At 27.1% G+C, this 16157-nt stretch overlaps 1 protein-coding gene across 15 annotated transcripts; it reads right to left on the bottom strand.

The window, feature by feature from the left end:
- Positions 1–6: 6 nt before the first annotated feature.
- On the bottom strand, positions 7–14431 carry LOC123269133 (inositol hexakisphosphate and diphosphoinositol-pentakisphosphate kinase). 15 transcript variants are annotated; one of them, XM_044734688.1, is made up of 19 exons: positions 14247–14431; positions 13807–13914; positions 13476–13583; positions 8360–8560; positions 8137–8277; positions 7388–7478; positions 7016–7182; positions 6652–6944; positions 5520–5714; positions 5169–5444; positions 5004–5101; positions 4761–4898; positions 4293–4527; positions 3938–4146; positions 1994–2712; positions 1247–1500; positions 1021–1169; positions 326–376; positions 35–90 (listed from the first exon to the last, which is right to left on the bottom strand). In XM_044734688.1, exons 2-19 carry the CDS (start codon positions 13837–13839, stop codon positions 50–52), a joined length of 3399 nt encoding a protein of 1132 aa, XP_044590623.1. In that variant the 5' UTR covers positions 13840–13914; positions 14247–14431; the 3' UTR covers positions 35–49. The 15 variants fall into 15 exon arrangements, with proteins under 15 accessions (XP_044590620.1, XP_044590621.1, XP_044590623.1 ...); XM_044734689.1 differs by having other exon boundaries at positions 326–373; XM_044734691.1 differs by having other exon boundaries at positions 5016–5101; positions 7016–7170.
- Positions 14432–16157: the final 1726 nt, after the last annotated feature.

Below are 16157 nucleotides of genomic sequence, written 5' to 3'. Positions count from 1 at the left end.
AATTATGAATACTTTGTGGTCCAAACGATCGATATCTTTAAAAAATTGTTTAATAAAGGATCCACCACACGCACAATAATCGCTGAGCAACTGAGTTATTTCAAAATAATATGACAAACCAAATATATTAATTATGAAAAAACAAAGTAAAAGGCTTCATCTTCATCATATTTTACTGAGAAAATAGTCTAATCAAAATAAAAAAATATAAATTATAATAAATAGTGGTAAGATAAAATAATAAATCATTTTCAGTGCAAACAAAAGCAATAAAGTAAGTAATACTAAATTATAATTAAAAAAAAAATCAACAAAAAAAACATACCTTCTCGATTGACTGCATCCAGACTTTGATACTGCAGCTTTTCTGCCGCTACAATAATAAAAATACAAACACGAAAACACAAAACATAGAGACGTTTGAAATAAGATCAATAGTTTTCAATGGAATATCGATATTTTTTAATCACATCAATAAATTGTTATCAAGATCTAATTGATTAAATTTTCTATTAGTTTTACTTAAAATTTTTAATATTTATGAAACAATATCATTAATCTGTTTGTGTAAAAATTAAATTCAATCTTTGATTGGATCGATATAAAGTCTATCAGCATGACAGAGCTGATGCTTTTTTTTTAGTTCACAGAAGTTTTCAAGTTCACAGATGCAACTAATATAATTCAAAATTTCAATCATTTCTTCAATACAAATGCAGCTTGTCAAGCTCACGTTTATTTTTCTATGTTTATAAATTAATTAATCAATTTATAAATTTTCTTGACTTAATTAACTTCCAACTTCATTAGAATATTTGAGTATTTCTTCGACTAATAAAAAAAAAGTTTGAGAGTTCATAAGACAGAAGTGAGGCCATGCAACATTCATCGTACAGGCATTTATGTTATTAATAGTCAATTTAATAGAATTTAAATATATGTGTATATTTATGAAAAAATATCAATTAGATATGTAAAAATCAAGAGATACAAATAATTATAAAACACAGGTAAACTTACTTTTTTCAGCTTTATCCTGTCGCTGATGATCGTAACTACGTGCTCGTGGTTCGCAAATATTAGCAGCTTCACGTTCGCGTCTTTGACGCTGACTTGCTGCTAATTGACTACCCAATCTCGCAGCTTCGTGTCCTGCGACTGTTCTCGCGCTAATTGAGATCAGATTATAATTTCATTTAGTTACCATTTTTCTTCATAGTTTTGTAACAATTTAAAAATAAGCAACCTAATGGGAATTGGTGCTGAGCTTTGAAGAAATCCACTATCAAATGGTTCGTCCATCATGTTAGGATCCAAATCCATCATATCGATGGCGCGACTAGTTGTTGGACTTCCAAGGGTAGAATCTGGTTGGTCGGTTTCGATTAATGGCGGTGATGAACTTGAAGTAGGCGGTGGACTTACTAAATCGTCATCCAGAGGACCTAGCTCATCGTCTTCTTCATCAATTCTTGCGTTACACTGCGATGATGTATCTTGCTGAAATTATATTTATTATCTTCTTTATATATAAAAATAAATAGTTGTACGTTAGTCTCGCTAAAATTCAAGAACGACTGGACCGATTTCAACAATTTTCTTTTTGTTTTGTTCGCTATAGTTCAGGGATGGTTTCGAAAGAATAAAATTTTTGGAAAACCTGAAAGTTCAGCTAAGGAAATCAACAGATCTAAAATTGTTAGTCGCCTATCTTTTATATATATGGACAAAAAGAAAATTTCATAAATTCAGTGTTCATTTTTTGGGATCTTGATTTTCAGGCAATGAGAAGCAAGTTTCATTTAATAACTTGACAAAATTCTAACCGCACTTCATACAACCAGTATTTATTCTTTATCGAAATAGATTAGAGTTTAAAGATTGATAATCGCTGATCAAAAGGTGTAATAAAATGTATTGTAGGTGATACGAAGTTCACCGGGTCAGCTAGTTACCAATAAAAAAATTAAAAAAAAAAAAAACATACACATACCAAATTATGACTACTCTCATTGCGTGAATGTGGTCTAAATCCTGGTCCAGGGGGTAAATTTTTCTGTACACAACAATTAACACCAGGACTGAAATGCAATTCAACATGAAACCTTTCTTCACTGCTTGGATCTTTCGTGGGATCTTCGTACAGCATCACAACTATTTGCGACATATAATTAAGCTCGGATACCATACTGACGTATTCCATCGCACGCCGCCACTGTTCATCCTTAACCATGTCTAATAGACCGCCGTATCTCAACACAGTCAACAAAGAGTGAACATGGCTCTCACTCGTGAAGTACAATCGTGTTCTTACATGTCTTCCGGGGCTTGAAACTCCATGAGAGTACCGCGGATTCAAACGATTAACAGTTTCGTCACCAGACTCTTCAATATTGCGCTGTAAATCGGCACGGATTTTTCGCAAGAGTGGAGTACATATTCCTTGCCCAATTGTAAGTTTTTCTTGGACTGTCAAACCGTACTCCTGAGGTATCACAATGTCTGCTAAGTACTTTGCATACATATACAACTCTTCGGCGTGATCGAATTGCAGAGTATGGTTGTTGTGTTGTAAGTCATATTTTATGCAGTCATAAATGTCTGGTATTTTTGAAATATCAAAACGTTTGTTCTTTGTACAAAAATCTTTCTCTATTTTTCCCCAACGACGGCCCATCAGCTCCCATGTTTCTCCATGGTATAAAATGGCATCTAAAATAATATAAAAAATATATGCATTGATAATTGAAATAATAAAGAATATAAAATAGGCCATTCGGCAGTTACAATAGAAGTAGATTTTTCAGAGCTACTATAAAAGAATGTTATAGTAAAATTTTATCAAATAAATATAAATCAAGGTAATTTTTGGTCTAGAAAAGTAGGTATACTGATAAAAAAATTAACTTGACTCAAGAGCCAAAATCTTGAACCAAGAATACCATTTTGAAGAAAGTGATTTCTTGAATCAAGAGAATAAATTCTTGAGACAAGAAAAATTTACTTAAATCAAGAATAATTTCTTGTCTCAAGAATTTATTCTCTTGACTCAAGAAAATCATTTTCTTCAAAATGGTATTCTTGGTTCAAGATTTTGGTTCTTGAATCAAGTTAATTTTTTTATCAGTGTAGGTATAATGGACATTAAATTTTATTTAAATTAATGAACTCTCGAATAACTTTTCAGAAATTTGATAAGTCGGTGTGTTCAGAATTTATTTTAATAAGAATCAGTAGTAGTGTGATATTTTCCATATTTTAACGGAATGGCGATCGATTCAGAAAAATCAGCAGACAACTTCCCTAGGGAATTTCGTAAATAATTTTTTAACAATTTTGGAATGAGCAAACAAAATTAATTATCAAATGATCGCACTGTTCGAACTAGTTATACAGAAGATACTTGAAGATATACAAAAGCAATTAAACTAAGTTGATGAGAAAATTTAAGTTATTAAAAATCAATAACTTTTTTTTATTTATTATCCTTTCAATACTAATTAGCTGTGCTGTAAGCGATAATTGATATTATTAAATATTATTTAACTTTTCTAATTTCTATTTTTTCGAGCTTGTGATGTGTAATAATTAAAAAGCATTGTATAAATAATTAATGAACAAGGTTGAAATTGACTTTTACATTATGTGCTGTATTTTAACGAGTTATAAATACTTTATTTAATTAAATTGAATTTTTTAATTAAACGAAAATTTTTCAAAGAATTGACTCGAATTTGACTTTGATAATCGTCTAAATTGTCATGACAAGCTGCAAGCGTCGTCAAACTAGCAGCAGCAAAACCGATTTTGGACGGATATGATCAATGATTGCTCGGAATCCAAATAAGCAACAAAATTTTAAATAGAGTCATGAGGACAAGTGTAATAGTTAGATTTCTATGAAATTTATTTTAACAAAATAAAAAAAAAGCTTTACCTTTTGTTTTGGGATCATCTTTTTTAATTCGTACAATATCCATCAGTTTGTGTATTAACATTTGTACATGCTGACAACATCTAACTGGATTTTTTACAAAATCTAACGCATCATTAATACTTATTGCATTACCGGGATTTATTTGTTCTCTGTCTTCTTTCGTAAATTCTCTGTCTTGTTGTAATAATTCGTGTAATTTTGTTTTCACCCTAGAATTATTTATAATATTAATAAAATATACACAATAAAAATCATACAATTTTGCACTTATATCTTAATAATTGCTTTATTTTTTCGTCTGAATTACTTTATTTTTTCGTATTGAAATTATTGATAAAAAAAATTGAAGACTTACATATTTTGATACTTGCTACTATCACAATCATTATCCAATAACCCATTAGTATTAGCACTTTTAACCATTTGTACTAAAATCGGGGTTAGTTCACCCTCCAACGCTAACAATCCTTTAGCGAAAGCAGCAGCAGTCATCTGAACTCTCCCTTCATCGCTCGCGTAAATTTTCAAATCATGTCGGAATGTTGAATGTAATCTCAATAATCCAAGACCTTGAGCACCTGCATATTCCCCTTTAAACAACAATTAAAATTATTATTAATTATTACTACAACATAGAAGATTAATAATATTAAAAAAAATTATTTTATAATTAAAGTATCAAAGAAACTAGTGTAATCGGCTAAAATAAATAAACTGCAGTCAATGCTAGTGATAAACATACTGATTACAAATAGTTGATTCAACAATAATGATAAAATAAAAGATGATTTATAAAAAGCATAAATTAGCGCATGATACGAACCACTAAGGTGTCTACCTTGACCACCTGGATACATGCAACGAAAAATGCGGCCCAATTCTTCTGCTTGGATTCTTCCAGCTGGTGTCAACTCACCACCCCATTTCAATATCAATACTAGTGATGGTTCGCCCAAACGATCTACGAAAAAACATTCAATTAAATCAAAATTATTTTTTTTTCAAATATTCCAATTAATGATCGTAATGACTAATGACTACAATGAATGGAAAATGATGACCATACTGTAATTGTTACCGTCATCGGACGAGCTTCCGCGTGGTCTACCACGTGGTTGATACTTCATTTGTACTTTACGATTGATTCCTGAAAAATGCCCGTACCTAAAACCAAATTAATAAAAACTTTCATAAATATTCTATTCATTTAAAAATTTTGAAGGTTACTTACATTTCTAAGACACTTTTAAGTTGTTCCAATTTCCCCTGCTTTTCTTCCAACTCGGGCCCAGCAGCACGGTGTTGAATTTCAGTCAGCAAACTCCTCGCAGTATCTAATATCTCTTGCAACTGTTTAGGCCTTTTTAATTTAACATGACCGTGTTTGTATCCATCGTATTTTTTGAATATCTCAAAAAATTTTGGATGCCGCACTTCAACTTTCATTTTTTGTTTTGGAGTACGGTCACCGTGTCTGATTACCGCTACCACGCATCGCAGTTCCATCCTTGAAAATATTTTAAATAATTTTATTTATTTCACTTTTTTTTTAATTGTATGAAAAAATTTTGTAGTTGCTTACATTTTTCCAAATGTTGTTGGTACAATTGGCGGGTCATCTAATTGAAAAGGCACACTCCACGGTATATGTAACGTTGGTGCTAATTCACGTAGAATCATGTTGCCTAATATTTTAGCACAGTCATCGTAATATTTATTTGAATTTTTTACAAAACTAAACCCGTTGACATCACATACAAATGATTTCCCGTTAGCTCTAGAAAAATTATCTTTGGTAATTATTTACAAGTGGGGTCCACCATTTTAATTTTTATTTTTTTGAACGAAATTTCTATTTGATTTTATTGATATATTTTTTTTTGAAAAATTCATAAAAAAATGAACAATAAAAAAAAAATGATTACCACAATTTTAACAAATTTTCAAAAAAATTTATAAATTTTTTAGAAAATTGTTATATTCAACTTTTTTTCAAATTTTTCGTTTTTTTTTTTTACATACTTTTTAAAAAAATACATATCAAAAACATAAAATAGAAATTTTATCCACAAAACATGAGAACCAAAATTTTTTCCAACTTTCGAAGGCAAAAAAACTATCGAAATCTTTATTTTTTTCTTTCACGACATTTTTTATCATAAATGCACCGTAAAAACAAGCAGAATTTAAAAAAATTAAAAAATGTTAATTTTTCACCTAGATATGGCTAAAAATAGGGTGGACCTCACTTGTAAATAATTACCGAAAAATTTACCAAGTTATTCCTCCTTGATTAAAAATACCGATTAAAAAGAATTGAAAAGAATGAGATTTAAATTCATTTGAATAGATCCAATTCCTCGGTTTTTTCGCTTATCCATAAAATCAATTCCATTCAACCTTATTTAACCCATACATGATTCAAGAATCATTAAACCCGTGAGGAATTAAAAAAGATTGAAATAAATTCGCAGTTATGAATTCTTCTGAATTCTTTTCAATGAATAAATAATATGACACAGTGCAATAGACTAGAGCGGTGCGAATTTTGAGAACTATACTCCCAAAAAATGACATAATTTTTTTAGAGACGTGACCTTTGTTTAAATAAGTAGACACTCAAAAATTGTAAGTGTATGAATAAAACTCGGAGCAAATATCATATTTTTAAAATTACTTTATGAACATCAATAAAAAATAATAAAATTAAAAACCTGAGAAGATCAAATCCACAAACAGTCTGTTTGAAGGCAAGGCAAACTTTTCGACTAATTAATTTCTCAGCATTGCTAAGGATAACCGGGTAGCGTATTTCTTTTCCCTCAGAATCTCTTTCAACTTTTCCATCCAAAGCTGGGCTTTTCCTTGCCTCCGCATGAGCATAATCAGGTCCTACTGTATAAACTTTAACGTCGGTGCCGTCAGTGGGCATAAAGTCTTCGTAAATATAAGAACCAGTCTTACGGACACGGGATTCTGGTGAGTAAACACTGCTTCGACTCCCAATCTATTCATCCAAAAATATTCAAATTTTTATTAGGTAAAATTGAATGAATTGAATAATTCATAAACACTTACTTTACGAAACAATCTTTGACTGCCGCCACCAGCAGAAGTCGGATAATAAATATAAATATTATGATCTTCAGCAGACACTGGCTTCTCCACAAATGGCTTATTGAATGTCACACCGTTAACTTCAACATGATCTTCAGACTCAACTAGCTCATGATCTGAAAAACAATCTTAGTTTTTTCCATGTCAAATTATTGAACATTCAACACAAAAAAAACAAACAAAAAAAAGACAATTTTAATTAGCTTAGTTATATTAGTTGAAAAAATGCGTTAGTACCAAAGAAAATAACTTTAAAAAGAAGAAATAATAGTGTTTAATTATTCATCTTTTAAAAAATCATCAAAACAATTATAAATAAATAAATGTACTCACGTTTGGGATCTGCTGAATCACGATCTAAAACGGCGTATCGAGGTATTTCAATTCCTTCGCTTTCTAAAATAGCATAAACTCGTCTTCTATCCTGTAATTCAAGTTAATTAGTTATTGACTAATAGTGATGGACATATCTATTCACACGTAAAAAAGTTCTGATAAATCGACGCTGCGTGAATGTAAAGGCCCTTCCATTCATGCAGCGTGGATTTATCAGGACTTTTTTACGTGTAAATAGACACTTCTAATAGTGATATTTGTTTTTTAATAAATTAACTAATCAAATAATCGATTACAAAAGAAAATATGTTCCTTAGTGGCATCAAAATTAATATAATTTTTTGTTAAGTATTAGTAACATCTAACATTTTTTAGGTATCTTTAGGTATTTTTTATAAGTTGATTTGCGTATATTTAAAATCAAGAAAAGTTGTGATTATTTTTTTTTTTTTTTTTAAAGTCTAGGTGCATCCTCTTATGAGAAAAAATATTTAGATTTTAAACAAATCATGTTTCTTGATTTTAGATCTAGTTAGATAACTTTTTAGTTAAAATTTTTACATAAAATTTTATAAAATTTCATAAAAGCAATACTTTCAAGTTTTGATAACAATATTTTGAAATTTTATAAAATTCTATGATAATTAGCACTAAAATGATATTGAGGGTTAATATAAAATAGCCAAAGCAAAGAAGAAAAAAAAATAAACAGCACCGAATTGTGGATTAATCAATGTTATAAATACCTGTATACCATATTGCATTGGAAGATTATTAATAATAAAAGGTTTACGTAAGTTAGCATAACTAATAGCTTTATCTAATGGAAATCCTTTACTATGAAAGCTAATTAAGCAGTCAACAACAGGCCAATCTTCAACAGGTTCCTGGAACAAAAAAAAAATAATTATTAACATTGTCTAATTTTAAATATTTGCCAGATATCATTATTTGATTAATATTTATTACCTTGAGTATTACTTCTTCACCAAAAACAATAACTTTAATGTATTCAAACTCTTCAAGTCTAGTTAAAATCTCCTTCATAGGTTTGCTCTGTGACTTTTTGGCCATAGCGCATATTCCCACCAATACTTGCTTCCCCTCGCCGTCAAGGTCATCCTCGACCATATACCCGTCATCATTGTCACACCCGTCCGACAGTTCGCCCTGGAATTAATGAAACAGTTTATTTATCACTTGTTCAATAATACTTTAACCAATTTCTGTAATTAGAGCTACATTTAAAAAATTTGAATCTTTTTATCTCAATTTCAAACTATTTTTGCAGTTAATTTTCATGTTTTTTGCGACTTGGGACATAAATATTCAAAATTAGAATTGATTTTAAAGCAAATGTTGAACTTATACGTTTGTTTTATTTTTAGTAGATTTCATAGAATTCTAACTATTGTATTTGTATTCATGATGCAACTTTTGAAAAATATTATTATTTTTTTATTCAGCTCATATATGTATATGGTATAATGCAGCATGAGTTCAGCCTAGCTCTCACGATTCTTAATGAGTCTTAATTAAATTTAATGAGTATATTCCTTAGACAATTATCAAAGTCAAGTTTAAATATGAGCAAAATCGATCGGATAGTTTAAGAATGATAGAACTTTGAAATTTTCAAAATTTTACTAATTTTTAGGATAAGAATTTTCTATACTTTTCATGAAATTTTGATGTTGCAGTCATATTGAAGATTTTACTAGTTTTTAGAAACGTCGAGAAATTTATTTTCATTTCTAGTTAAGTTTATTATTGATAAAATATTTCTTCTTTGACTTTGTAATTTTATTATAGAGTTTTAAATCCAAAAAATTATTAAAAAAATAAAAAATATTCCACAATAGATGTTCCATTTATTCTACAAAATAAAATTGAACTCAAGACAGGCTAAGTTGAAAAAATTTTCAAGTACTTGAAAAAATAAAAAGTTATTAATATTTAATTATTTCGAATCTACGGTAGCATTTTGGAATTAAAGAATAGCTAATATTCTTATAAAGTCTTTTCATTATTGAAAACACTTAAAATAAAATAGAAAAATTTTGTGTGATACTGTGTTAATAGAAGCCATAGACCGATTGAAGTTTATATTTTGTGAGGTTAGGAAGTTAGCTACTATTTCTTTTGCGTCAAAAAAATTTATTATTGTCAAAAGCGGTTTAGAATTAAAATACGACATACAAATAATACCGAGAAATTGATACTATTATGCACATTGTCATATAACATCCGGTATCTTAACATAAAATGGGATTTCTTCAAAAGCTTTCAAGTGAATAAAAATGAATTTATTTGAGATTTAAAAATAGAATTTACGAAATAGTTGTTCCAGATAATAAATCTCAATAGAGAAATATTAGCTCACATCAAGTAAATATAATAAGAAAAATAAATAAAAGCTTACAATACATTCATCACAATAACAGTAATCCAAATCATAAAAATCATCATCACTAAAATTACTGTTTAAATTACGCTGTCGCCATTTCTTCAATCTCCACCAATCTTTCCACCAAGTCCACTCCATCCCTCAATTATAAAATTTACTCGGTTAAGTTTTTTCGTTACTTTATGAGAAAACTTGAAGTACGTACAACAATACATTATTAAATCATTCCATTGCACACTTATACATCTTCACGTTTCAGCAAGACTTTTTTTCTCTTTATAATATATATCTTTTTAACCATCACAATCGATTACTTTATCTCCAAGTATTTCGATACTATCTTTAACACACATATAATTTTAACTTATCACTAATAAAAATTAAATCCACTAATAGAGTGTTTTAACAATAATTATTAAAATTAATTTACTTCAACAGCATAGTTGAAGAAATGATGTAGGTCTTTGTAACAATAAAAATTAATAAAAACCGAATAACAATAAAATAAACGGTACTTAATCGCGCGTTACTCTACGCTCAACTAGTTTTTACTATTCAACAAACTAAAGAATATGAAACAATATTTTTCCTCTATCTAGCTCGCTTTATCTATAACAAACACGTGCGATTTTTCTCACTCTTTTGCCTTCGAACTAACACACATTTATTATCTTATTTCTATATTTACGTTTATGGTATCACTTGTATATCTACATCTATATATGTATACTATATACACAAGTAAATTAACATGTGACGTAAACAATTGCGATAATAAATAATTTAAATTATTATTCAGTCGTTATTTTAGTGTTTAAATTACCGCGACTAAATTTAAAATGCGAATGGTTTGACTTTAAATATGATGCGCTTCTACCATTTTTACGTTATATTATTTCTTCTTATATTATTTCAATAAATACACTTAAGATTATATTTCATCTCAATAAATATTTTTATTTGAGAAACAATAATTACAGAGTTCAATGCCATTGGAATTCATAAATTAATTTATTTTTTAAGTTATTGAATATTAAACGAGAAACTTAATGATTATTGAGTAACAAAGAAGAAATTAAATAATAATACCATAAGTTGCCAATAAGGTTCCACTTCATCGCAATTAGTGACACATATATTAGGTAACAATGACGAATTATTTTCGCATGATACTATTGTACATTTAATATCACTTTTTGCATCTCGACTATTATTATTGTTGTTATTGTTATTATTATTATTGTTATACTTTCTAAATTTATCACTGAAATATTATCATTTTTTATTTTTCAAACAATTAATTTACCATTTATCAATAGTTAATTGAATTTGTATAAAAAAAATTACCCCATGTTTATAATATAAGAAATAAAAACATTTTTACGTAAACTACTACATTGCAGCAACAACCACTGCCAAATGGGTATCAATAAATTCCAAAATTTCCACCAATTTTTAGCCATTTACAAAAATTATTTACAACACTATTTAATAAATTAAACAAAATTCAGAAGTAATTTTTTTTTTTAAATTATGTTACAATAAACAAATTATTGATTAACGATTAATTAACATTGATGACATAGTATGAATAGTTTAAGAATTACTGATGAAGATGTTAATAATTTGGCGCCACTAGTGGATTTATATTTATTTTTTTACTCTCTAAGAATAGTTTGATTTAAATTTAGAAAACATGTCAATGTGTTAATATATATCCCATTGACTTTTGCTATGTTAATTATTATTGTTTAATTTATATTTTTAACTAGTATACTATCATTAGTTGTCCGAACAACATCAGTGGTTATTTTTTTTCTTGAATTTTTTATTTCTGATTTTACTTTCTGGTGTTTATTTACCTTATTTATAATTATTGTTATATAATTAACTCAGTGCTTTTCAGTAATTTATATGATTAATTTATTTTAAGATTATTGTGTAAGTACAGTAGAGGATAACGAGTCAATTAGAGTAAAAAAAATATTCATTTAGATTTGAATTATTTTTTCAGAAGTTACAGATATTTTTAATTAGTAATTTTTTAAGGTAAAATAAAAAAATAACTGAAAAACTGTATGTACACTATTCCAGTGCTTTTTGCGTTTCTTGAGTTGAAATCGCTCAAAACTCATCATATTCGCAAGTAATTAAGCTGTTTAAGTTCAAAATAAATTTTGGAATACATTTCTGAGATTTTAGAGCTAAAAAATTTTACAACTGCTGAAAAAATGTAACAATTAATTGTAAAATAAAAAATACATTTGTTGAAGTAATTTAATTGCGATGTATCTCTGATGAGTCAATCGATTTTTACGTGATTGACGTCATTCAACGCAGTTTCTCAAGTACAAAAAAAGAAAACCTTGTGCTTTTGTCTTTCCTTCAAATTTTTTATATTTATTTTAGTTGCTATGGTTAATTTATAATCCAGTTACCCAAAATTGTTGGCAAAGACTTTTAGGATTATTTTCATATCAATAAAATAAATATCGTACTAAAACATGTAACAATATAAAATTAAATATCAGAACTCGGAAGATTTAAACTTATCTATATTAAGTAATAAACAATTTCACTTTATCTTGTTATGAAATATTGTATCAATTATATACAAATAAAAGGATTTGCATGATGACTTAGATTAACATTTTTTTTGATAACTTATCATTATAGCAGCTGTATGAAATCAGAACTACCAAATAATATTTTTACCGTAAAAGTATCTGATTTTAATAGAACTCGATGTTGATTAGGTGTTTTAGTTTATGAAACTCAAGTCAAATACTTAAAACCACTATAAATTAATAAATTAACGTTCATTAGTTTATTCATTCAATAACTATTCTATAGCTATAAAAAATTACAATGAAATCAAACAAAAAAAATGCAATATATGAAATTAATATTATCTTTTAATTAAGAGTCTCAATTGGATTGTGCGCGATATATATCGCTTGATGAAAAGAGTTAACACTATCCAACCGAGTCGAAAATTTAAAATAAATAAACAGCCCTTGAGAGGATCATGAATTCTGGTAAAACATTTATTCCAGTTTTAAAACTGACCTTAAATTTTTTTTACAAGAAAAAAAAATGCTTTGTCATTCAAAGTCGAAAATCTCCAAAAGAAATTGACGTAGAAAAAAATTCCAAAACGAAATTTAGGCTGAATAAAGAGGCTATCAAATTCATATAATAAAAAAAATTTTACCTTGAAAAAAAGACTGCAAAAAATTTACATAATTTTTTTTTGTGATTTTTTTTAGGATTGCGTGAAAATCGTAACTCTTAAAAATTTTTGACTGATAAATCTTTATTTATGTTTTCAATAAAATTATTTTTTACTTAAATACAGCCCATCAAAAAACACCGAAAATTTTATTTATGAATTTCAATCTTGTCATTATATTAAGGTAACCTTGAAAATTTTTTTTATCTTTTCTCACTATATTAAATTGTAGTCATGTATTCAGTAATTAATTAGAATTGTATTTAAACTCATGATTAATTTTTATTATTTATGTAATTCCAGAACTTAAGAAAGAATTGACAATAAATTCGTCACATAGCAATTCAATAGCAATTAATAATTATTGGATTGTGAGCAAAACAATTTAGTGCTATGGATTTTTTAATTTTTTACTTCAGTTAAATAATTATAGTTTAAAAACTTACGCGTTGAGATGAACGATAAATCGAAGACGGTATAGCACCTACAATATTTTGTGACACTGAATCAATATCACCTACATAAAATATTGGTCGGCTGGTACTCCGTAGATCCTTTAATTAAAAATAAAATTTATAAATCAAGTGCTAACTTTACTCCAAAACTATCATAAATTATTCAATGAGAAAATTTCACTTGTCAATGTTAAAAAATTGTTATTTTATGACCATGACATAATATTTCGTCTGAAAGGTGATATACAGTTAAAAATATATAACATTGCTTGGCATGTTGACTAAAAAAATTTGATTTTATAATAAATAAGTAAAAAATTACCTGATAACCATGTTCCAATTCAGTGTAAGACATTTCAAATCGGCTTTCATTGGTAACTAATTTTTAAACTTATTTTATTTAATAAATTTCCTTATCCTTGTGCTCTATCTAAAATTAGAAATTAGAATAAATATATTATCATGCTTATTACACAATTTAGCAAGGAGTTGTTAAATGATATGACTAGGGAATGTGTGAGAGAGGATTTACATAAATGGAATAGAAGAGACTATTAAATTAATTAGCAGTCGATGGATAGAAATAGCATGAAGTGTAATTACTATTGATTGAAATACTTCAATAATAATAATAATAACATAATTTTTGTGAGTATCAATAATGTCAATTTATATACCTATAACTTAATACACGGTAGTTTAATCAATAAAACATGTTATACTTATTGAATTACTAAAATATGTTTTAGAAAGTTTACTTACAACAAAAGTAATCAAATTAAATAACTCTGTTGTTTTGATTTTAAAATATTTCACTTTGGTAGTTATTTACTGACAGCAATAATCAATTTGTTTTGAATTTATAAAAACGTTTGTCAATTGGCCGACATTTATTTGTTGTTTTTTTTATTTGCCTGAGAAAAAGTAGCGAGTGGAGAAGGTAAGAAGTGAATGCTCAGTAGAAAGTTTAATCAATCAATAAAGTTAGAATTTGTGAACACTCGCGGCGCTTTTGTCGATTGTAAGATGGGGAAGGCGAGAAGGGGAAGAAGAAAAGTTGAGTTCTGAGATTTACTCTATCAAATGAAGATAATTTATCTGTTGTTGAAATGGAAATAAAATTTCAGGTGTGCATCACATGAAAATTCGAAAATTTATTTTAATTAGTCAATCCGTCAATTTTTCGAATTTTGACAATTTTTTAGAATTAATAATTAGTTTTTTGATCTCTAAGAAAAAATAAAAAAAAAAATATGATCGTACTCTACGCAAGTTAATCCCTCTTAAAAAGTTCAATGAAAAACAAGACAATTAGATAATTTTTTAACTTTGAAATTAAAAAATGTATTTAAAAAACATATTTTATACTATTTTCCAAATTATGTTCATAAATCCGTCGCAACGAAAAATAAAATGATAAAAAAAAAGTTGAATAAGTTAATTTTTCAATTTTTTATGGTCAAAAAATGGTGAAGCCTCGCATCTAAACAGTAACCATTATTATAGAAAAAAAAATTTTTTTAAATATAGTCCATTCTTTAGGAAAATATCAAAGTTTGACAATAGTAAAAGAATAAAATATATTTTATTTATATTGAAAAATTTTTTTAAAAAGTAATAAGATGTTATGTCCTTATTGGACAAGCGAATTAAATTTATTTTGATCCTGGTATGTTTCAACCACTACACCGGGAACCCAGAAGATTAGAGATACAGGTTTTATTAATAAAATTATTTACTTTACTTTTAAAAATTTCCTTTATTCATATTTCAAGAGTACAAGTATGCTTTGTTAGTTGATAAGAATTACAGAGTGTTCCCATTTTTATATCTAAAAAATTTACACTTTTAATTTGTAATGATATTGTTATGTCGGACTCAACGTTCGACATTTTAAATTAATTGGATATAAATTATCCACTAATAATTCATATTTTTACATACATTTATTTTATTGTTTTAAAACTTTCCTCTCTAGACATTGCCATTAGTAATTTTTCCAAAAAGAATATTTTTTATTTTTCTATTTTACGCCAGGTAATCGGTTTATATGGGTCGGGTTGTAAACCATAATTTTATGACCCGAACATTCAAGGAAATAGTCTTATTTATCTAGTTACATCTTGGGAATTTTCCGCGTTTGGTTGGGCCGACCAAGAGCTCCGAGCCTGAACAAATAGTCTAATGGACTTTAACCTTTGTCTAGATCCGGAATAGAAATTTTTGTGATAATAAAAATAAATGTACAGAAAGAGAAAATATTATAAAAGATAACAGTATTTTAAATAATACAAAAGGTAAATAATGATAATTTTAAGTAACAAATTTTTGAATAATATAAAAAATAATATCTTTTAAATAATGATAATTTTAAGTAACAAATTTTTTGAATAATAAAAAAAATAATATCTTTTAAATAATGATAATTTTAAGTAAACAAATTTTTGAATAATATAAAAAATAATATCTTTAAATAATGATAATCTAAGTAACAAATTTGAATATTGAAAAGAAATAATATTCCTCAATAATGATAATTTAGTATAATAATTTAAATAAGGAACACCAACGTATGTAATAATAAAAGCAAAATACTTTAAAAATATTAATAGTTAAATAACATTAATAAATAACAATAGTTTAAGTTTAGAAAAAGGAAATAAACGTTATAAG

This window comes from Cotesia glomerata, linkage group LG7 (assembly GCF_020080835.1).
Source record: "Cotesia glomerata isolate CgM1 linkage group LG7, MPM_Cglom_v2.3, whole genome shotgun sequence".
Classification (NCBI taxonomy): Eukaryota; Metazoa; Arthropoda; class Insecta; order Hymenoptera; family Braconidae; genus Cotesia; species Cotesia glomerata.
The sequence above is the reverse complement of the archived record's forward strand: the minus strand, read 5'-3'. Positions and strand labels throughout refer to the sequence as shown.